At 38.0% G+C, this 22,287-nt stretch overlaps 1 protein-coding gene across 1 annotated transcript in view; it reads left to right on the plus strand.

Annotated features, from left to right (window-relative positions):
* The window catches only part of IRAK1BP1 (interleukin 1 receptor associated kinase 1 binding protein 1), a 39,450-nt gene continuing 17,163 nt past the window's right edge, over nucleotides 1-22,287 (plus strand). Inside the window, exons 1-2 of the mRNA XM_082634363.1 lie at nucleotides 1-331; nucleotides 21,688-21,753. Of these exons, the coding sequence (XP_082490489.1) occupies nucleotides 17-331; nucleotides 21,688-21,753 (381 nt within the window). The 5' untranslated portion in view covers nucleotides 1-16. The remainder of the gene's footprint in view (nucleotides 332-21,687; nucleotides 21,754-22,287) is intronic.

Here is a 22,287-nt window from a genome sequence, read left to right on the forward strand (position 1 = left end):
CCCAGCTGCCTTCACTATGTCGGTGCAACAGGCCCCTCAGTCCCGGGTATTCGTGGAACTGGTTCCCTGGGCTGACCGGGGCCGGGAGAACTATCTGCCCTCGGGCGGAGAGACTCTGCCCGTCCTCCGCCGCCCTCTTTCCTCAGCGCAGGCCCAGACTGCCACGCGCGAGGTGCATGTAAGCGGCACTGCGGAGGTGTCTGCGACCCCCGACCGGGCGCAGGTGGTCGTGCAGATGAGCAGCACCAAGGAGGCGGCAGCCGAGGCCAAGAAGAGCGTTTGCCGCCGCCTGGACTACATCACGCAGACCCTCCAGCAGCAGGGCGTGCAGGTGAGAGCTCCGCGGGCGAGGAGCTTCTAGCCTGCCCAAGAAAACCCGGCGGCGGAGGTTGGGGGGTGGGGAGCGTCTGGGACACTTTTGTGTCATCGGTGGCATTAGAAGGCGCAAGGACCTGGCAGAGTGAATCTCTGGCCCATCCTTCTTGATGAAAGTAATTATCAGCTGCAGAGACTTGTAAAATAAAAGAATTCAAATGGAATGGGGTTTTATTTGGCGATATTTGCTGCAATAATTTTGTTTTTAACGTTGAAATGACGAAGGGTTAAACATGAAACATTAGATGTAAATGCTTGCCTAAGTAGTGTGCTACACACCAAATCATTATTTGTTTTTATTCTGCACCACGGAATTAGCAAGTGAAAAACAGGGCTTCCTCCCAACCTGGTAAAGCTTTTTTTTTTTTTTTAACCATCTTTATTGGAGTATAATTTCTTTACAATGGTGTGTTATTTTCTGCTTTATAACAAAGTGAATCATCTATACGTATAAAGATATATCCATATCTCCTCCCTCTTGCGTCTCCCTCCCACCCTCCCTATCCCACCCCTCTAGGGAGTCAGAAAGCACCCAGCTGATCTCCCTAAGCTATGCAGCTGCTACCCACTAGCTATCTATTTTCGTTTGGTAGTGTATATCTGTCCAGGCCACTCTCTCACTTCGTTCCAGCTTACCCTTCCCCCTCCCCGTGTCCTCAAGTCCATTCTCTACGTCTGCCTCTTTATTCTTGTCCTGCCCCTAGGTTCTTCAGAACCTTTTTTTTTTTTTAGATTCCATATATATGCGTTAGCATACGGTATTTGTTTTTCTCTTTCTGACTTACTTCACTCTGTATGACTGACTATAGGTCCATCCACCTCACTACAAATAACTCAATTTCGTTTTATTTTATGGCTGAGTAATATTCCATTGTATATATGTGCCACATCTTCTTTATCCATTCATCTGTCGATGGACACTTAGGTTGCTTCCATGTCCTGGCTATTGTAAATAGAGCTGCAATGAATATTGTGGTACATGACTCTTTTTGAATTATGGTTTTCTCAGGGTATATGCCCAGTAGTGGGATTGCTGGGTCATATGGTAGTTCTATTTGTAGTTTTTTAAGGAACCTCCATACTGTTCTCCATAGTGGCTGTATCAATTTACATTCCCACCAACAGTGCAAGAGGGTTCCCTTTTCTCCACACCCTCTGCAGCAATTATTGTTTGTAGATTTTTTGATGATGGCCATTCTGACTGGTGTGAGAAGATATCTCATTGTAGTTTTGATTTGCATTTCTCTAATGATTAATGATGTTGATCATTCTTTCATGTGTTTGTTGGCAGTCTGTATATCTTCTTTGGAGAAATGTCTGTTTAGGTCTTCTGCCCATTTTTGGATTGGGTTGTTTGTTTTTTTGATATTGAGCTGCATGAGCTGCTTGTAAATTTTGGAGATTAATCCTTTGTCAGTTGCTTCATTTGCAAATATTTTCTCCCATACTGAGGGTTGTCTTTTGGTCTTGTTTATGGTTTCCTTTGCTGTGCAAAAGGTTTAAGTTTCATTAGGTCCTATTTGTTTATTTTTGTTTTTATTTCCATTTCTCTAGGAGGTGGGTCCAAAAGGATCTTGCTGTGATTTATGTTAAAGAGTGTTCTGCCTATGTTTCCCTCTAAGAGTTTGAGGGTGTCTGGCCTTACATTTAGGTCTTTAATCCATTTTGAGTTTATTTTTGTGTATGGTGTTAGGGAGTGTTCTAATTTCATTCTTTTACATGTAGCTGTCCAGTTTTCCCATCACCACTTATTGAAGAGGTTGTCTTTTCCCCATTGTATATTCTTGCCTCCTTTGTCAAAAAAAGGTGACCATATGTGCATGAGTTTATCTCTGGGCTTTCTATCCTGTTCCATTGATCTATATTTCTCTTTTTGTGCCAGTACCATACTGTCTTGATTACTGTAGCTTTGTAGTATAGTCTGAAGTCAGGGAGCCTGATTACTCCAGCTCCGTTTTTCTTTCTCAAAATTGCCTTGGCTGTTCGGGGTCTTTTGTGTTTCCATACAAACTGTGAAATTTTTTGTTCTAGTTCTGTGAAAAATGCCAGTGGTAGTTTGATAGGGATTGCATTGAATCTGTAGATTGCTGTAGGTAGTAGAGTCATTTTCACAATGTTGATTCTTCCAATCCAAGAACATGGTATATCTCTCCATCTATTTGTATCATCTTTAATTTCTTTCATCAGTATCTTATAGTTTTCTGCATACAGGTCTTTTGTCTCCTTAGGTAGGTTTATTCCTAGGTATTTTATTCTTTTTGTTGCAATGGTAAATGGGAGTGTTTCCTTAATTTCTCTTTCAGATTTTTCATCATTAGTGTATAGGAATACCAGAGATTTCTGTGCATTCATTTTGTATCCTGCTACTTTACCAAATTCATTGATTAGCTCTAGTAGTTTCCTGGTAGCATCTTTAGGATTCTCTATGTCATCTGCAAACAGTGACAAGTTTACTTTTTCTTTTCCGACTTGGATTCCTTTTATTTCTTTTTCTTCTCTGTTTGCTGTGGCTAAAACTTCCAAAACTATGTTGAATAATAGTGGTTAGAGTGGACAACCTTGTCTTGTTCCTGATCTTAGAGGAAATGGTTTCAGTTTTTCACCATTGAGAATGATGTTGGCTGTGGGTTTGTCATATATGGCCTTTATTATGCTGAGGTAAGTTCCCTCTATGCCTGCTTTCTGGAGGGTTCTTATCATAAATGGCTGTTGAATTTTGTCGAAAGCTTTTTCTGCATCTATTGAGATGATCATATGGTTTTTCTCCTTCAGTTTTTAATATGGTTTATCAGATTGATTGATTTGCATATATTGAAGAATCCTTGCATTCCTAGGATAAACCCGATGTGATCATGGTGTATGATCCTTTTAATGTGGTGTTGGATTCTGTTTGCTAGTATTTTGTTGAGGATTTTTGCATCTATGTTCATCAGTGATATTGGCCTGTAGTTTTCTTTCTTCGTAATATCTTTGTCTGGTTTTGGTATCAGCGTGATGGTGGCCTCATAGGTTGAGTCTGAGAGTGTTCCTCCCTCTGCTATATTTTGGAAGAGTTTGAGAAGGATAGGTGTTAGCTCTTCTCTAAATGCTTGAAAGAATTTGCCTGTGAAGCCATCTGGTCCTGGGCTTTTGTTTGTTGGAAGATTTTTAATCACAGTTTCAATTTCAGTGCTTGTGATTGGTCTGTTTATATTTTGTATTTCTTCCTGGTTCAGTCTCAGAAGGTTGTGCTTTTCTAAGAATTTGTCCATTTCTTCCAGGTTGTCCATTGTATTGTTATACAGTTGCTTGTAGTAATCTTTCATGATCCTTTGTATTTCTGCAGGGTCAGTTGTTACTTCTCCTTTTTCATTTCTAAATCTGTTGATTTGAGTCTTCTCCCTTTTTTTCTTGATGAGTCTGGCTAATGGTTTACCAATTTTGTTTATCTTGTCAAAGAACCAGCTTTTAGTTTTATTGATCTTTGCTATCGTTTCTTTTTCATTTATTTCTGATATGACCTTTATGATTTCTTTCCTTCTGCTAACTCTGGGGTTTTTTTTGTTCTTTTCTCTCTAATTGCTGTAGATGTAAGGTTAGGTTTTTTATTTGAGATGTTTCCTGTTTCTTAAGGTGGGATTGTATTGCTATAAACTTCCCTCTTAGAACTGCTTTTGTTGCATCCCATAGGTTTTTGGTCATCGTGTTTTCATTGTCATTTGTTTCTAGGTATTTTTTGGTTTCCTCAGTGATCTCTTGGTTATTTAGTAGTGTATTGTTTAGCCTTCATGTGTTTGTATTTTTTACAGATTTTTTCCTGTAATTGATATCTAGTCTCATAGCATCGTTGTTGGAAAAGATAGTTGATACGATTTCAATTTTCTTAAATTTACCAGGGTTTGATTTGTGACCCAAGATATGATCTATCCTGGAGAATGTTCCATGAGCACTTGAGAAAAAGTTTTATTCTGTTGTTTTTGGATGCAATGTCCTATAAATATCAATTAAGTCCATCTTGTTTAATGTATCATGTAAAGTTTGTGTTTCCTTATTTATTTTCATTTTGGATGATCTCTCCATTGGTGCACGTGGGGTATTAAAGTCCCCTACTATGACTGTGTTACTGCCGATTTCCCCTTTTGTGGCTGTTAGCATTTGCCTTATGTATTGAGGTCCTCCTACGTTGGGTGCATAAATATTTACAATTGTTATATATCCTTGGATTGATCCCCTTGATCATTACGTAGTGTCCTTCTTTGTCTCTTGTTATAGTCTTTATTTTAAAGTCTATTTTGTCTGAGATGAGAATTGCTACTCCAGCTTTCTTTTGATTTCCATTTGCATGCAATATCTTTTTCCATCCCCTCACTTTCTGTATGTGTCCCTAGGTCTGAAGTGGGTCTCTTGTAGACAGCATATGTACAGGTCTTGTTTTTGTATCCATTCAATCAGTCTATGTCTTTTGGTTGGAGCATTTAATCCCTTTACATTTAAGGTAGTTATCGATATGTATGTTCCTATTACCATTTTCTTAATTGTTTGGGGTTTGATTTTGTAGGTCTTTTCCTTCTCTTGCGTTTTCTGTCTAGAGAAGTTCCTTTAGCATTTGTTGTAAAGCTGGTTTGGTGGTGTTGAATTCTCGTAGCTTTTGCTTGTCTGTAAAGGTTTTAATATCTCCATTGAATCTGAATGAGAACATTGCTGGATAGAGTAATTTTGCTTGTATGTTTTTCCCTTTCATCACTTTAAATATGTCCTGCCACTCCTGTCTAGCTTGCAGTGTTTCTGCTGAAAGATCAGCTGCTAACCTTATGGGTATTCCCTTGTATGTTATTTGTTGTTTTTCCCTTGCTGCTTTTATTATTTTTTCTTTGTATTTAATTTTTGATAGTCTGATTAATATGTGTCTTGGTGTGTTTCTCCTTGGATTTATCCTGTATGGGACTCTCTGTGCTTCCTGGACTTGATTGACTATTTCCTTTCCCATATTAGGGAAGTTTTCAACTATGATCTCTTCAAATATTTTCTTAGTCCCTTTCTTTTTCTGTTCTTTTTCTGGGACCCCTGTAATTCCAGTGTTGGTGTGTTTAATGTTGTCCGAGATGTCTCTGAGACTGTCCTCAGTTCTCTTCATTACTTTTTCTTTATTCTGCTCTGCAGTAGTTATTTCCACTCTTTTATCTTCCAGGTCACTTATCCGTTCTTCTGCCTCAGTTATTCTGCTATTGATTCCTTCTAGAGAATTTTTAATTTCGTTTGTTGTGTTGTTCATCATTGTTTGTTTGCTCTTTAGTTCTTGTAGCTCCTTGTTAAATGCTTCTTGTATTCTCCATTCTGTTTACAAGATTTTGGATCATCTTTACTCTCATTACTCTGAATTCTTTTTCAGGTAGACTGCCTATTTCCTCTTCATTTGTTAGGTCTCGTGGGTTTTTACCGTACTCCTTCATCTGCTGTGTGTTTTTCTGTCTTCTTATTTTACTCAACTTACTGTGTTTGGAGTCTCCTTTTCTCAGGCTTCAAGTTCGTAGTTCCCATTGTTTTTGGTGTCTGCCCCCAGTGGCTAAAGTTGGTTCAGTGGGTTGTGTAGGCTTCCTAGTGGAGGGGACCAGTGCCTGTGTTCTGGTGGATGAGGCCGGATCTTGTCTTTCTGGTGGGCACGTCCACGTCTGATGGTGTGTTTTGGGGTGTCTGTGGACTTTTTATGATTTTAGGCAGCCTCTCTGCTAATGGGTGAGGTTGGGTTCCTGTCTTGCTAGTTGTTTAGCATAGGGTGTCCAGCACTGTAGCTTGCTGGTTGTTGAGTGGAGCTGGATCCTAGCGTTGAGATGGAGATCTCTGGGAGATTTCCACCATTTGATATTACGTGGAGCTCGGAGGTCTCTTTTGGACCAGTGTCCTGAACTCGGCTCTCCCACCTCAGCGACACAGGCCTGACTCCCCACCGGATCACCAAGACCCTTTTGGGAAGTCTGAGGTCTTCTGCCAATATTCAGTAGGTGTTCTGTAGGAGTTGTTCCACACGTAGATGTATTTCTGATGTATTTGTGGGGAGGGAGGTGATCTTCACATCTTACTCGTCCGTCATCTTGAAGGTCTTCCCCCTGGTAAAGCTTTGCATGAAGTGATACTTCAGTAGTTTTATGCAAACAATAACGTGGGGCCCGCGAGGGGGTGTGGAATTGCACCCATTTTCGTTTTATAAAGACTCAAAAAATTTCTCCAAATTTTTTCTTTTTAGCTTAAAAAGAAAATTAAGCCAGTATATTGTAGATGCCACATATATGAAATACTTCTACTTACCAGAGATGTCTATGAGACACATAGCTAAATAAACCTTGCTTTAAGCCTACTTCTAAGAAAAGAAGAAAAAAATGAACCAGCCTTATTTAATCAGCACAACAGCCCTGTTAGGCAGGTTTTAATATCCCCAATTTCCAGATTTAAGGAGGTTAAGTAATGCTGTGAACTTCAGCCAGGGCTGTATTTGAACTTCTGTGTTCCTGAAACCAAAATCTAGGTTTCTTCCAACTAGCCTAGGCTCCAGAAAATTAGAATGAAAGAGAATGAGAAAGCACAGCATGGGTCATTGTCTCAGTTCACTCGTTTTAAAGAGGAGGACTCTAAAGGCCAGAGCTGTGATTTATGCCCTCCCAACATTGAGTTCATAAAAGTGCTTTTGTTAGAAATGACACACCCTGAAAAAGCAAGTCTTTATTTTAAGGAGAAAATACATTTGTACTGCATTTATAAACACAGAGTTATTTAAAAAGACATTTTGAAAAGATGTCTCTAAATGATTTTACAGTTTAGAAGAATTCTAATGTTAATTATAAATTATGTGAATAAAGTGAATTAATATATAGAAAAATATTTTCTCACAAAAACTGCTGCCAATGCTACAGGCCTGTTTGAATAATATAACTAATTCTTAAGTTATTTACTTAAAATGTATACTGAGCTCACATGGCTGTAACTTCTAATATGTAAAACCAAATAAATCACTGCATCCAATTTATAATTACATTTAGACTTAGTGCTCAAGACAAGACATACAAAGGTCATTAATCTCCCAGTTATCTCTGCTGATGGAGGAAAGCGGTCATGTAAATAATTTGTTCAGTAGATACGCAAAAATTAATTTATATTACTTTTCAGGATGAATTATAATGTGTCTTCACAAAGTCTTTATTCATTTTAAACTTTAAAATCTGGGTTTATAAACATCACTCCCCTGCTTAAAGGGCCCCTCATATTCCAAATTCTTTTGCTTAATAGATGGAGCCTAACTTTGTCATTTCCTGTCATCTCTCTCCCCTCGTTAACTGACTCCCATTTTTTTCCTTTAAAATCCAGCCCAAGTTCACCTCCTTAGCACGTTTTCCTAACATAACACTAGTCCCTGCCATACCACACTCCATTCCCCACCTTGAATAAAACGTATCACTCTATATTATAATTGTTGCTCTTCTTGTCTCTCCTCCAAATTCTGAAGCTCTCCAGAGCACAGACCATTTTGTCTCTTGTTTGCTTTGTATTGATGGATTATGTTTCATACACATCACATAATGTGTACTTAGAAAATGGTTTTTAAATGAATAAAAGAAAAAAAATGAATGAAGCACTAAATGAATGAACTATTAGTTCAACAGTCGTGTAGATCATGTAGTTTTATGGTGATATATAGTTTCACATGTGGAGGCGTAGCCCTCATTTTTAGTGTTGTTTTCATGGAAAAATGTTTTAAAGTTCTAAGCAGTATTTACCATTCAACCATAAAACATTTATTAAGCATTCCCTATCACTTCATTTTTGAATAGCATTTAACACAACATGTAATTATTTTGTTTTCTGGTTTGTATGTTCCCCCCATAGGCTGTAAGCTCCAATGTTTGCCTATTCATAATTGTATTTTTTGATAAATGTGTAATGGATGCTTCAGGCATGTTGCTAGACACCAGAAATAGAGAATGAGTAAAACTTAGGCACTGTGCTGAAGGAGTCTCATTATAGGACTAGACTAATATGTAGTGGTGTGATGAAAGTATGTACATGATACAGTACAGCAGTGTAAGAAAGGAAATAATGTTCATTTTACTTGAGGAATTCCAGAAAGATTTCATAGTGGAAGTGACACTTGTATCGAGTCTTAAACAATGGCTGAAAGGAAAGCATTTCAGTTCCACCCTAGAATGCAGCAAGTGTATGTGTTCAGAGCACTATATGCAGTTCAGCATGGCTAGAACACAGGAGTGCCTGGAGAAAATGGAGGGGAATTAAGAGATCAGACTGAGGAAGAAAGCTGTAGGCAGAGCATGGAGGAAGGCCTTGTGTGCCATACTGAGGGGTTGGATATTATTGATAATAAAATCTGCTTACTATTGCTAGACTTTTTACAAATGTTATCTCATTTGATATTCGCTCCTGCTATATGAGACTGGTATCTCAGTGGCTGTTTTACAGATGAGAACTCTCGGGACCAGAGTGATTATTAGCAGGTAGCTTGACCAAGATCACACAGGTAGGAAGTGATAGAGTTTAGACTCCTGTCAAGAACTTTGACCTCAGAGCCCATGCTCTTTAACCACGATAGCATGTTGCTGCTTTATTGTCTTGGCAGCAGGTGATTGAGTTTCAGGTGGGGGATGCAGCAGATGTTATTGATACCCCACATTTGTATCCCTTGGCTCTTCACATTTGTGTGCATGCAGGCCCACCTTATATCTGCCAACACTTGTGCATTCTTTGACAGCTTTCCCTGGCTGCAGGAAGCCACTCTACCTACAGGTGGGCCCGAAAATACTACCAGAAAATTAACAGCCTCTCCCCCTGCTCCAGCAGCCTTCCACTAACAGCTGAGGGGAGTGAGTGGAAAGAGACCCCAGATTCCTTCACCCTTGGGGAGGATGGCTCTAAGGCATGTGTTCTACCCCAGCTCCCAGAGTTTCTCTGCAGGAGTAAGTTTCAGTTGCCCACAGTAGTGACTGCTTGACAACACACCCTTCAATGGCTTTCTTTCCTTCTCTGTTTCACTTCCTACTCCGCTGTGGTGTTTCTTGGAATCATCTTAAAAATTAACTGCTTGTTCTCAAATCCTTGTCTCAGAGTCTTTCTGGGTGCACCCAAATAAAGATAGGGAGTGGTATGAATAGACTGAACATATATGAGTTGGCTTCAGTTTTTTATTATTAAAAATGGTGACAAGGGCCTCCCTGGTGGCGCAGTGGTTGAGAGTCCGCCTGCCGATGCAGGGGATACGGGTTCGTGCCCCGGTCTGGGAGGATCCCATATGCCGCGGAGCGGCTGGTCCCGTGAGCCATGGCCGCTGGGCCTGCGCGTCCGGAGCCTGTGCTCCGCAACGGGAGAGGCCACAACAGTGAGAGGCCCGCATACAGCAAAAAGAAAAAAAAAAAAAAAAAAAAAAAAAATGGTGACAAAATGAATATCCTTGTTAGGTATTTATACACGTTATTCATTATGTTCTTTTGACAGTAATTCCTGGCTTATGCATATTTTTAAGTCTTATGAAAAGTTACACTCAAGGAAGAAATATATTCTTCACTAGAAATATATCCTTGGCACAGTGGGCATTATTTTCTTCTTAACTTTGCCAGTTCAGTAGTCCAAAAAGTGTTGTTATTTCTTATGCTTTATTTTTTTTACATTTGAGGTTAAAATTTTTTCATGTAAATTGCCAGTTCATAATATTTTGCCGATTTTCTCCTATCTTTTCTTTACTAATTTATGAGAACTTTAAAAATTAAGATTATCAGTAGCTCTCATATAGTGCAAAAATTTTCCCAATTTCATATTTGCCATGTAACTTTGTTTACAGTATTAAACATTGAAAATTTTAAAGATTTATTTAGTCAAATTCATTAATGTTTTCAGTATGTTTTCTGACTTTGGTGTAATGCTTATTGGGTCCTTCCCAAGCCTGAGGCCATAAAACCGTTAACTAATATTTCCTAGAAATTTTAGGGACCCATTATAGTACATTAAATATTTACTACATTTGGAATTTATTTTGGTATAAGGAAAAGGGTTTTGTTTTCTCCTAAATGGGTAAGTTGCTGTACTTAGCCATTTAGGAGAAAATATTTATCGAAATCATTTATTGAAGTCTGTCTTTCCCTTACTGCATGTGCAAGAATGTAACTCAACTGCCCTTAAAAATAAAAATTATTGCTTTTTTTGACCTTACGGTCAAGTTGTATTATGGTTTTCACTTATGCAATGGTCAAGGCTCTATTTTGATGTAGTTCTCTTGGCTTTACCTGCAGCTTTCTGTATGATACCAAAATGACTGCACCACTCCCAAGCCTTTCATGACACACGGTACCATAAAGAGAAAGACAATGGTTCTTATTTCCTGCAACCGCATAAAAATAAAAATTCCTGTAGTTCACTCTAAGTGGACAACCTCAACTTGTCTTTGTGGCCAGAGAAATGCTATACACTAATTAGATTAGATTTGATTTCTGCCCATTTTTTAACGTAATTCTGTGGCAAGTTAGATGTGTAATCCTGAATGGCTTTGACCTGTCAGGGCTTACCCTGAACCACATAGTTGCTGCTTCGAGAGAGTAAGGGCAGAATGTAGACATGAGGATTCCATATTGTTTGTTGTGCCTATTGTTTTGAAATGTTACTGGTATTATATTTGTGGTATTCAGACATTCTTTATTACAGATTATTTTAGTTCTTTTGGTCACCTTGTTGTGTTAGAACCACATTAACTTATTACATCTTTGTAGAACATTTGTAGGGCAAGTTCTCCCCTCATTACTCTTCTACTGAAAAGGTTTCCTGTCTGCAAGGGACATGTTAAATGACACCATGGGGATGTTATCAGGAAATCCAGACAGTGGAAAATTCTACATTTTATTCTATAAATAAAAGATCTGTTCATATTTTGTATTGTTTATATATTAATTTCAGGAGAATTGCTGAGTTTACAGTATTTGTCCTAGTCCATTCGAGCTGTTTTTCTGTAAACTTTTATGGTTTTCTTTTGTTTACCCTTTTTAAGTTTATTCCTATAATGACATGGGGTTTTTTATGGCTATTTAGAATGTTACCTTGCTTCTTTCATATATTTAAATAATTATTCTTATATTGACTATTTTGTATTTTAAAACTCTGTCTTTTGTATTTAAATATAAAATATCGGTAGGTTACTTGGGAAAACTTAATGGACTAGGCTTGTATATTTTAATATTTTTTAGTTTATCACCAGTATGGCAGGATTTCCCAATCTTGGCACTATTATTAACATCTTGGACTAGATAATTCTTTGTTGGGAGGGGCTGTCCTGTGCATTGTAGAATATTTTAGCTGCATTCCTGGCCACTACCTATAAGGTGACCAACTTATTCCAGTTTACCTGGGACTGTCCCAGTTTTACAACTGAAAGCCCCATGTCTCAGTAATCTCCTCAGTTCCTGGTAAACAAGGATACTTGTTCACCTTGTCTAATCACTGCATCACGGCAGTGTACTCTCCCAACCCATTGTGACAATCAAGTATATCTCCAGACATAGCAAATGTCCTGTGGGGAGCAAAAGCTCCCTCTGGTTGAGTTCCACTGCCCTATAGATAAACAAAAAAATCTCATGCTTTGTCTGGGATCCCACCAGCTAAACACATCAGGAATATATCTATAGTGAAACAAATTTAGGTTTATTTAGCATGATGTAGCAAACAAGAATGCATCTCAAAGGACCTTAAGAGTGTTTCAAAAAGGGGGAGTAAGGAGAGACCTCTTATAGGTTTTGGACTTGTGCTGTGAGTGGTTCTAAGGAAGGATCAGTGAAGAAGGGGCAGTTTGGTGATTGGCTATTTTATTCATTTTTTTCACAGGAAACCCAGAGGGTTAAAGTTAGGATAGAGTTGGCTTCTGTAAAGGCGGCAATCAAGCAGAGGAAGAATGTTAATCACTTTTGCTGTTGCAGTTCAGTTAGTTTCTGTTAGAAACTTTGGTTCTGTGTCCTGTTGAAAACTGTTTATATTCTGCTTAGAACTTCTAAGTCTGATTGCCAAGAGGCAATTTTTATTTCCTCATTCCCTATAATATTTGGAATTTCAATGTTTATTAAATATGTTACTACATTTATAAGCAAGGTAACTATCTTACATATATTGCTTTTAAACTAAACACATTTGCTTTAAGCGTCACTGGGATAAACTAAATGAAATTGCTTCTAAGAATATTTTCTTTCTCAGAGAGAAAAGCACTAGGGGTATAAATGCAATTCAGGAGAGTTAGGAGAGTCTTTTCAACAAATGGTGCCATAATAGTTGAATGTCCATATGCAAAAAGTGAACCTCAACAAATACTTCACATCTTATACAAAAATGTGTTCAAAATGGATCATAGGCCTAAATGTAAAACATAAAGAAGAAGAAAGTAAAGGAGAAAATCTATGTCACCTTGGGTTTGAAAATGACTTTTTAGTTATATTACCAAAAGCACAATCCATGAAAAAACAAACAAAAATGTAAATTGAACTTTATCAAAATTAAAAACTTTTGCTTTGTGAAAGAAATTGTTAAGAAAATGAAAAGACAATCCAGTTGCCAAAACTTGGAAGCAACAAAGATGTCCTTCAGAATCTGACTGGATAAATAAACTGACAATGGAGTATTTTTCAGTGCCAAAATGCAATGAGGTATCAAGCCATGAAAAGACATGGGAGAAATTTAAATGGATGTTACTGAGTGAAAGAAGCCAATCTGAAAAGGCTACATATGGTAATGTTTCAACTGTATGACACGTCTACAAAAGGCAAACTATAGAGACATTAAAAAGATCAGGGTTTGGGAGAGAGGGAGGAATAAAGAGTCAGAGCACAGAGAATTTTTAGGGTGGTTAAAATACTGTTTGCTACAATAGTGGTGGATACATATTATGATACATTTGTCCAAACCCACAGAATATACAACACCAAGAGTGAACACCAAGGGCCTCTCACTGCTGTGGCCTCTCCCATTGTGAAGCACAGGCTCCGGACGCGCAGGCCCAGCGGCCACGGCTCACGGGCCCAGCCGCTCCGCGGCATGTGGGATCTTCCTGGACCGGGCCACAAACCTGTGTCCCCTGCATCAGCAGGCGGATTCTCAACCACTGAGCCACCAGGGAAGCCCTGAAATTTTAATAGTACTGGGTTTAGAGACTTATTACTTTCTTCTTTGTTCTTTTCTCTAGTATTAGATATTCATTAATTAGCATATATTATTTTTATAAAAGCAATAACATTGTTAAGTGCAACAGTAAAAGATACTTTCTTTTCAGCTAACTTTCCTAAGATTATTTCTCTAATAATTTTTTAATCAGAATTTTTATATGTATTTATCAAGTGAAGTGGGGGAAAAATGAAAAAAAGACATCCAAGAAAATAGAAGATATGTTTACATGTCATAAGAGAATATTAAATGACAGAAATGCTTTTTGTTTCAAGTTTCATGTTTTCAACTTCAAGCAGTGTATAAAGTACTGGTTTATTTTATCTATATCCATATTGTAATTTTTCCACAATTAGTAAATATTACATTCATCATAAAAAATAAATATTTTCATGGTAACAGACATCAGAGCTATAATTAGAACTTAAGTTCAGATTTTCAGGTTAAAGCTTTTTAGAATTTTCTAGGTCATATAATGGCTTGAAATTAGTGTATATCTTAAAATTCAGGTGCAGCTAAATCCCTTACCAAATAACTTATAATTAAATCATTATTGGGCATAATATTATTTATTTAGCATATATTTTTAAAGATACAAAAATTTATAAAATATAAGTTCTGTCTATCCCCAAGGATGGGAGTAGGTCAAGAGTTCATTTCACTAAATTTTATTTTTTTTTATTTTTTTATTTTTTATTTTTTTGCTTTATAACAAATTTAATCAGTTATACATATACATAGGTTCCCATATCCCCTCCCTTTTGCGTCTCCCTCCCACCCTCCCTATCCCGCCCCTCCAGGCGGTCACAAAGCACCGAGCTGATCTCCCTGTGCTATGCGGCTGCTTCCCACTAGCTATCTACCTTACGTTTGGTAGTGTATATATATCCATGCCGCTCTCACTTTGTCACAGCTTACCCTTCCCCCTCCCCATATCCTCAAGTCCATTCTCTACTAGTCTGTGTCTTTAGTCCTGTCTTACCCCTATGTTCTTCATGACATTTTTTTTTAATTCCATACATATGTGTCAGCATACAGTATTTGTCTTTCTCTTTCTGACTTACTTCACTCTGTATGACAGACTCTAGGTCTATCCACCTCATTACAAATAGCTCAATTTCATTTCTTTTTATGGCTGAGTAATATTCCATTGTATATATGTGCCACATCTTCTTTACCCATTCATCCGATGATGGACACTTAGGTTGTTTCCATCTCCGGGCTATTGTAAATAGGGCTGCTATGAACATTTTGGTACATGTCTCTTTTTGAATTATGGTTTTCTCAGGGTATGTGCCCAGTAGTGGAATTGCTGGGTCATATGGTAGTTCTATTTGTAGTTTTTTAAGGAACCTCCATACCGTTCTCCATAGTGGCTGTACCAATTCACATTCCCACCAGCAGTGCAAGAAGGTTCCCTTTTCTCCACACCCGCTGCAGCATTTATTGTTTCTAGATTTTTTGATGATGGCCATTCTGACTGGTGTGAGATGATATCTCATTGTAGTTTTGATTTGCATTTCTCTAATGAGTAAAGATGTTGAGCATCCTTTCATGTGTTTGTTGGCAGTCTGTATATCTTCTGTGGAGAAATGTCTATTTAGGTCTTCTGCCCATTTTTGGATTGGGTTGTTTGTTTTTTTGCTATTGAGCTGCATGAGCTGCTTATAAATTTTGGAGATTAATCCTTTGTCAGTTGCTTCATTTGCAAATATTTTCTCCCATTCTGAGTGTTGTCTTTTGGTCTTGTTTATGGTTTCCTTTGCTGTGCAAAAGCTTTGAAGTTTCATTAGGTCCCATGTGTTTATTTTTGTCTTTATTTCCATTTCTCTAGGAGGTGGGTCAAAAAGGATCTTGCTGTGATTTATGTCATAGAGTGTTCTGCCTATGTTTTCCTCTAAGAGTTTGATAGTGTCTGGCCTTACATTTAGGTCTTTAATCCATTTTGAGCTTATTTTTGTGTATGGTGTTAGGGAGTGATCTAATCTCAAATTTTACATGTCCCTGTCCAGTTTTCCCAGCACCACTTATTGAAGAGACTGTCCTTTCTCCACTGTACATTCCTGCCTCCTTTATCAAAGATAAGGTGACCATATGTGCGTGGGTTTATCTCTGGGCTTTCTATCCTGTTCCATTGATCTATCTTTCTGTTTTTGTGCCAGTACCATACTGTCTTGATTACTGTAGCTTTGTAGTATAGTCTGAAGTCAGGGAGCCTGATTCCTCCAGCTCCATTTTTCGTTCTCAAGATTGCTTTGATTATTCGGGGTCTTTTGTGTTTCCATACAAACTGTGAAATTTTTTGTTCTAGTTCTGTGAAAAATGCCAGTGGTAGTTTGATAGGGATTGCATTGAATCTGTAGATTGCTTTGGGTAGTAGAGTCATTTTCACAATGTTGATTCTTCCAATCCAAGAACATGGTACATCTTTCCATCTATTTGTATCATCTTTAATTTCTTTCATCAGTGTCTTATAATTTTCTGCATACAGGTCTTTTGTCTCCTTAGGTAGGTTTATTCCTAGATATTTTATTCTTTTTGTTGCAATGGTAAATGGGAATGTTTTCTTCATTTCACTTTCAGATTTTTCATCATTAGTATATAGGAATGCCAGAGATTTCTGTGCATTAATTTTGTATCCTGCTACTTTACCAAATTCATTGATTAGCTCTAGTAGTTTTCTGGTAGCATCTTTAGGATTCTCTATGTATAGTATCATGTCATCTGCAAACAGTGACAGCTTTACTTCTTCTTTTCCGATTTGGATTCCTTTTATTTCCTTTTCTTCTCTGATTGCTGTGGCTAAAACTTCCAAAACTAGGTTGAATAAGAGTGGTGAGAGTGGGCCACCTTGTCTTGTTCCTGATCTTATTGGAAATGGTTTCAGTTTTTCACCATTGAGGACGATGTGGGTTTGTCATATATGGCCTTTATTATGTTGAGGAAAGTTCCCTCTATGCCTACTTTCTGCAGGGTTTTTATCATAAATGGGTGTTGAATTTTGTCGAAAGCTTTCTCTGCATCTATTGAGATGATCATATGGTTTTTCTCCTTCAATTTGTTAATATGGTGTATCACGTTGATTGATTTGCGTATATTGAAGAATCCTTGCATTCCTGGAATAAACCCCACTTGATCATGGTGTATGATCCTTTTAATGTGCTGTTGGATTCTGTTTGCTAGTATTTTGTTGAGGATTTTTGCATCTATGTTCATCAGTGATATTGGCCTGTAGTTTTCTTTCTTTGTGACATCCTTGTCTGGTTTTGGTATCAAGGTGATGGTGGCCTCATAGAATGAGTTTGGGAGTGTTCCTCCCTCTGCTATATTTTGGAAGAGTTTGAGAAGGATAGGTGTTAGCTCTTCTCTAAATGCTTGATAGAATTTGCCTGTGAAGCCATCTGGTCCTGGGCTTTTGTTTGTTGGAAGATTTTTTATCACAGTTTCAATTTCAGTGCTTGTGATTGGTCTGTTCATATTTTCTATTTCTTCCTGATTCAGTCTTGGCAGGTTGTGCATTTCTAAGAATGTGTCCATTTCTTCCAGGTTGTCCACTTTATTGGCATAGAGTTGCTTATAGTAATCTCTCATGATCTTTTGTATTTCTGCAGTGTCAGTTGTTACTTCTTTTTCATTTCTAATTCTATTGATTTGAGTCTTCTCCCTTTTTTTCTTGATGAGTCTGGCTAATGGTTTATCAATTTTGTTTATCTTCTCAAAGAACCAGCTTTTAGTTTTATTGATCTTTGCTATCGTTTCCTTCATTTCTTTTTCATTTATTTCTGATCTGATCTTTATGATTTCTTTCCTTCTGCTAACTTTGGGATGTTTTTGTTCTTCTTTCTCTAATTGCTTTAGGTGCAAGGTTAGGTTGTTTATTCGAGATGTTTCCTGTTTCTTAAGGTGGGATTGTATTGCTATAAACTTCCCTCTTAGAACTGCTTTTGCTGCATCCCATAGGTTTTGGGTCGTCGTGTCTCCATTGTCATTTGTTTCTAGGTATTTTTTAATTTCCCCTTTGATTTCTTCAGTGATCACTTTGTTATTAAGTAGTGTATTGTTTAGCCTCCATGTGTTTGTATTTTTTACAGCTCTTTTCCTGTAATTGATATCTAGTCTCATAGCATTGTGGTCGGAAAAGATACTTGATACAATTTCAATTTTCTTAAATTTACCAAGGCTTGATTTGTGACCCAAGATATGATCTATCCTGGAGAATGTTCCATGAGCACTTGAGAAAAATGTGTATTCTGTTGTTTTTGGATGGAATGTCCTATAAATATCAATTAAGTCCATCTTGTTTAATGTATCATTTAAAGCTTGTGTTTCCTTATTTATTTTCATTTTGGATGATCTGTCCATTGGTGAAAGTGGGGTGTTAAAGTCCCCTACTATGATTGTGTTACTGTCGATTTCCCCTTTTATGGCTGTTAGTATTTGCATTATGTATTGAGGTGCTCCTATGTTGGGTGCATAAATATTTACAATTGTTATATCTTCTTCTTGGATCGATCCCTTGATCATTATGTAGTGTCCTTCTTTGTCTCTTCTAGTAGTCTTTATTTTAAAGTCTATTTTGTCTGATATGAGAATTGCTACTCCAGCTTTCTTTTGGTTTCCATTTGCATGGAATATCTTTTTCCATCCCCTTACTTTCAGTCTGTATGTGTCTCTAGGTCTGAAGTGGGTCTCTTGTAGACAGCATATATATGGGTCTTGTTTTTGTATCCATTCAGCCAATCTGTGTCTTTTGGTGGGAGCATTTAGTCCATTTACATTTAAGGTAATTATCGATATGTATGTTCCTATTCCCATTTTCTTAATTGTTTTGGGTTCGTTATTGTAGGTCTTTTCCTTCTGTTGTGTTTCTTGCCTAGAGAAGTTCCTTTAGCATTTGTTGTAAAGCTGCTTTGGTGGTGCTGAACTCTCTCAGCTTTTGCTTGTCTGTAAAGGTTTTAATTTCTCCATCAAATCTGAATGAGATCCTTGCTGGGTAGAGTAATCTTGGTTGCAGGTTTTTCTCCTTCATCACTTTTATTATGTCCTGCCACTCCCTTCTGGCTTGTAGAGTTTCTGCTGAGAGATCAGCTGTTATCCTGATGGGGATTCCCTTGTGTGTTATTTGTTGTTTTTGCCTTGCTGCTTTTAATGTGATTTCTTTGTGTTTAATTTTTGACAGTTTGATTAATATGTGTCTTGGCGTATTTCTCCTTGGATTTATTCTGTATGGGACTCTGTGCCTCCTGGACTTGATTAACTAATTCCTTTCCCATATTAGGGAAGTTTTCAACTATAATCTCTTCAAATATTTTCTCAGTCCGTTTCTTTTTCTCTTCTTCTTCTGGAACCCCTATAATTCGAATGTTGGTGCATTTAATGTTGTCCCAGAGGTCTCTGAGACTGTCCTCTGTTCTTTTCATTCTTTTTTCTTTATTTTGCTCTGCAGCAGTTATTTCCACTATTTTATCTTCCGTGTCACTTATCTGTTCTTCTGCCTCAGTTATTCTGCTATTGATCCCATCTAGAGTATTTTTCATTTCATTTATTGTGTTTTTAATCGATGCTTGATTCATCTTTAGTTCTTCTAGGCCTTGTTAACTGTTCCTTGCATTTTGTCTATTCTATTTCCAAGATTTTGGATCTTGGAAATAGAATCTTGGATCATCTTTACCATCATTATTCTGAATTCTTTTTCAGGTAGACTGCCTAGTACCTCTTCATTTGTTAGGTCTGGTGGGTTTTTATCTTGCTCCTTCTCCTGCTGTGTGTTTTTCTGTCTTCTCATTTTGCTTATGTTACTGTGTTTGGGGTCTCCTTTTTGCAGGCTGCAGGTTCGTAGTTTCTGTTGTTTTTGGTGTCCGTCCCCAGTGGCTAAGGTTGGTTTAGTGGGTTGTGTAGGCTTCCTGGTGGAGGGGACTAGTGCCTGTGTTCTGGTGGATGAGGCTGGATCTTGTCTTTCTGGTGGGCAGGTCCATGTCTGGTGGTGTTTTAGGCCACCTCTCTGCTAATGGGTGGCATTGTGTTCCTGTCTTGCTAGTTGTTTGGCATAGGGTGTCCAGCAGTGTAGCTTGCTGGTCGTTGAGTGAAGCTGGGTGCTGGTGTTGAGATGGAGATCTCTGGAAGATTTTCGCCATTTGATATTATGTGGAGCTGGGAGGTCTCTTGTGGACCAGTGTCCTGAAGTTGGCTCTCCCACCTCAGAGGCACAGCACTGACTCCTGGCTCCTCAATTTGGGATGATTTGTTGTCTATTCATGTATTCCACAGATGCAGGGTACATCAAGTGATTGTGGAGCTTTAATCCGCTGCTTCTGAGGCTGCTGGGAGAGGTTTCCCTTTCTCTTCTTTGTTCTCACAGCTCCTGGGTCTCAGCTTTGGATTTGGCCCCGCCTCTGCGTGTAGGTCGCCTGAGGGCGTCTGTTCTTCGCTCAGACAGGACAGGATTAAAGGAGCAGCCTCTTCGGGGACTCTGGCTCACTCAGGCCGGGCGGGAGGGAGGGGCACGGAGTGCGGGGCGAGCCTTTTGGGAGGTCTGGGGTCTCCTGCCAGCGTTCAGTATGTGTTCTGTAGGAGTTGTTCCACGTGTAGCTGTATTTCTGGTGTATCCGTGGGGAGGAAGGTGATCTCCGCGTCTTACTCTTCCGCCATCTTACCCCGAATTTTCTTTACTAAATTTTAGAACCCTTTTGAAATGTAAATAAGAAATTTAACTTTTTAATCAGAATTATATAACCTATACTTACCCAGAGAATCAAAAAGCATTAATATTACTTTTCTAAGAACAGACTGGCTTGGGTCCAGTATTGCAGGAAATATTTATATCATAATGGTATAGCATGTGTGTTTACTGAGTGCCTTCTGTGTCAAGCATTTTATTTACAACTTTTCATTAAATCCTCAAAACAGTCCCATGTGATATTGGGGTAACAGCAGTGAATGGCAGCTTGAAGCAAAATCTTAGTTCCTTGCCTGGGAATCGAACCTGGGCTGCCTGGGTGAAAACCAGGAATCCTAACCACTAGACCACTAGGGGCTAGTGGCTAGAAGTAGAGCCCTGGCTCTTGACCTCTTTGAAAAACTAATTTTACAGAGACCAAGTTTGTAAAGCAGACACAGAGTTTATTAGAAGCACAGTACGTGTGGTAGAGCACAAAGAAAAGCAGCTTATTTAGGACAGAAGCAAAGCAGAGCTACACACTCAGAGAAGAGTGTGGGCATCTTCGCTAATAAAGAGCGCTAAAGGGGTGGTTTAAGTTGCTTATGTAGGGGCCATCTTCCGAGTCTTTTTTCCTCTGGCCAATCATCTTGCTTGCTCCCCATATCCGATCTGACTCAGGGTCCTGTCTAATGTGCATGCGCATCTTTTGGCCAAGATGGATTCCAGTGTGAGGGTCTCTAGGAGACCGGCAGAACATATTATGGGTTAGCACCCCCTCCCTTTTTGATTCCCTAGGAACTTTTCTGTACACGTGCAGTTGGGGAGGTCTCCTTGACCTGAAGAATGAAAGATGTGGTCATCTTATCTTTTCACTGCAGCAGAGCTTAGTTCCTGTCTGCTCCTACTGTTATCTTTTTCCTTGAAATGTCGTCAGGGGCCAGGGTGTGGTAGGGAGACAAGCTCCAATTGCTCAGTCTGACACACTCCAGCTGCTCAGCCTGGGGCCAGTCTACCTCCTACCTCACATGTAGTGTAACCTAATTTTATAAATGTGGAAACTAAATCTCAAAAAAGTTGAGTAACTTGCCCGAAGTTGTGTACTATATGTTCAGTAAATTTGTATTATTTGTATATTAAACATTTTTAAAACTCTAACATTCCTACAACATTCAGAATGCTTTATGTACAAATAATTCTTCATATATATATGTATACAGCACCCTAAGTTCATACTTTTTGTACTAGCTAATGTAAAAATTACTACAAGTGTAGTGATGAAATTCAGTTATGATGAAATTTCAGCAAATATGTGTAAGTTTCTGAATTTATTTTATGTTACTTTTAGGAAAGTTTTAAAACACCAGGCAAACCAGTTCTTTCTGCATATTTTGTCATTCTGATTTTAATAAGTTCAGGTTTAGACTTTATGTTTTAGAGTAATTGCATTTAGTAACCATTTAGTAATTATTCTCTTGTACTTTCTGTTTCAGTCAGAAAATGTAACTGTGACAAAGGATTTTCAAAGGGTAGAAAATGCTTATCACATGGAAGCAGAGGTATGTACTTATATTAAATAATTGGAAACAGCACGACTTTGTGGGGACAGTTTGCATTTAATTTTATTCTTGAAACTCAGTGTATACGAGAAATGCTTCTCATGGTATTGATAAAAGATCATTTTTCTCAGTCATTTTTGGTGTTACATATCTGGGTGAGCTTTTAAAATAAATTTAATGAGATTTAAGAGAAATCGTTTTGAAATGGAATAAAAATAGCAGAGGGAATTAGCATTTAATTGCCACCTGAATAAAATTTTAGTAATGTTATCATCTAGTAAGCAGGAAGCACTACAAAAGAAAAATTTCTTCTCCTCCGATAAATAGCAAATTAATAGTCATAGAATAAAGGATTGAAAGACTTTTCAACATTCTTTTGTTTCACAATGCAATTTTATTGTTTTCTGTTCAGGTTTATTTAAAAATAAAAACTACTCAAATTAAAAAGAACAAATTAAAAAGAACAAAATATTTTTGTACACTCAATTAATGAAAACATTTAGTTCCTGAAACTGTCGAGATTTTTACTTATCT

Source organism: Mesoplodon mirus (assembly GCF_964341445.2).
Source record: "Mesoplodon mirus genome assembly, chromosome: 10".
In the NCBI taxonomy this organism is placed as follows: domain Eukaryota; kingdom Metazoa; phylum Chordata; class Mammalia; order Artiodactyla; family Ziphiidae; genus Mesoplodon; species Mesoplodon mirus.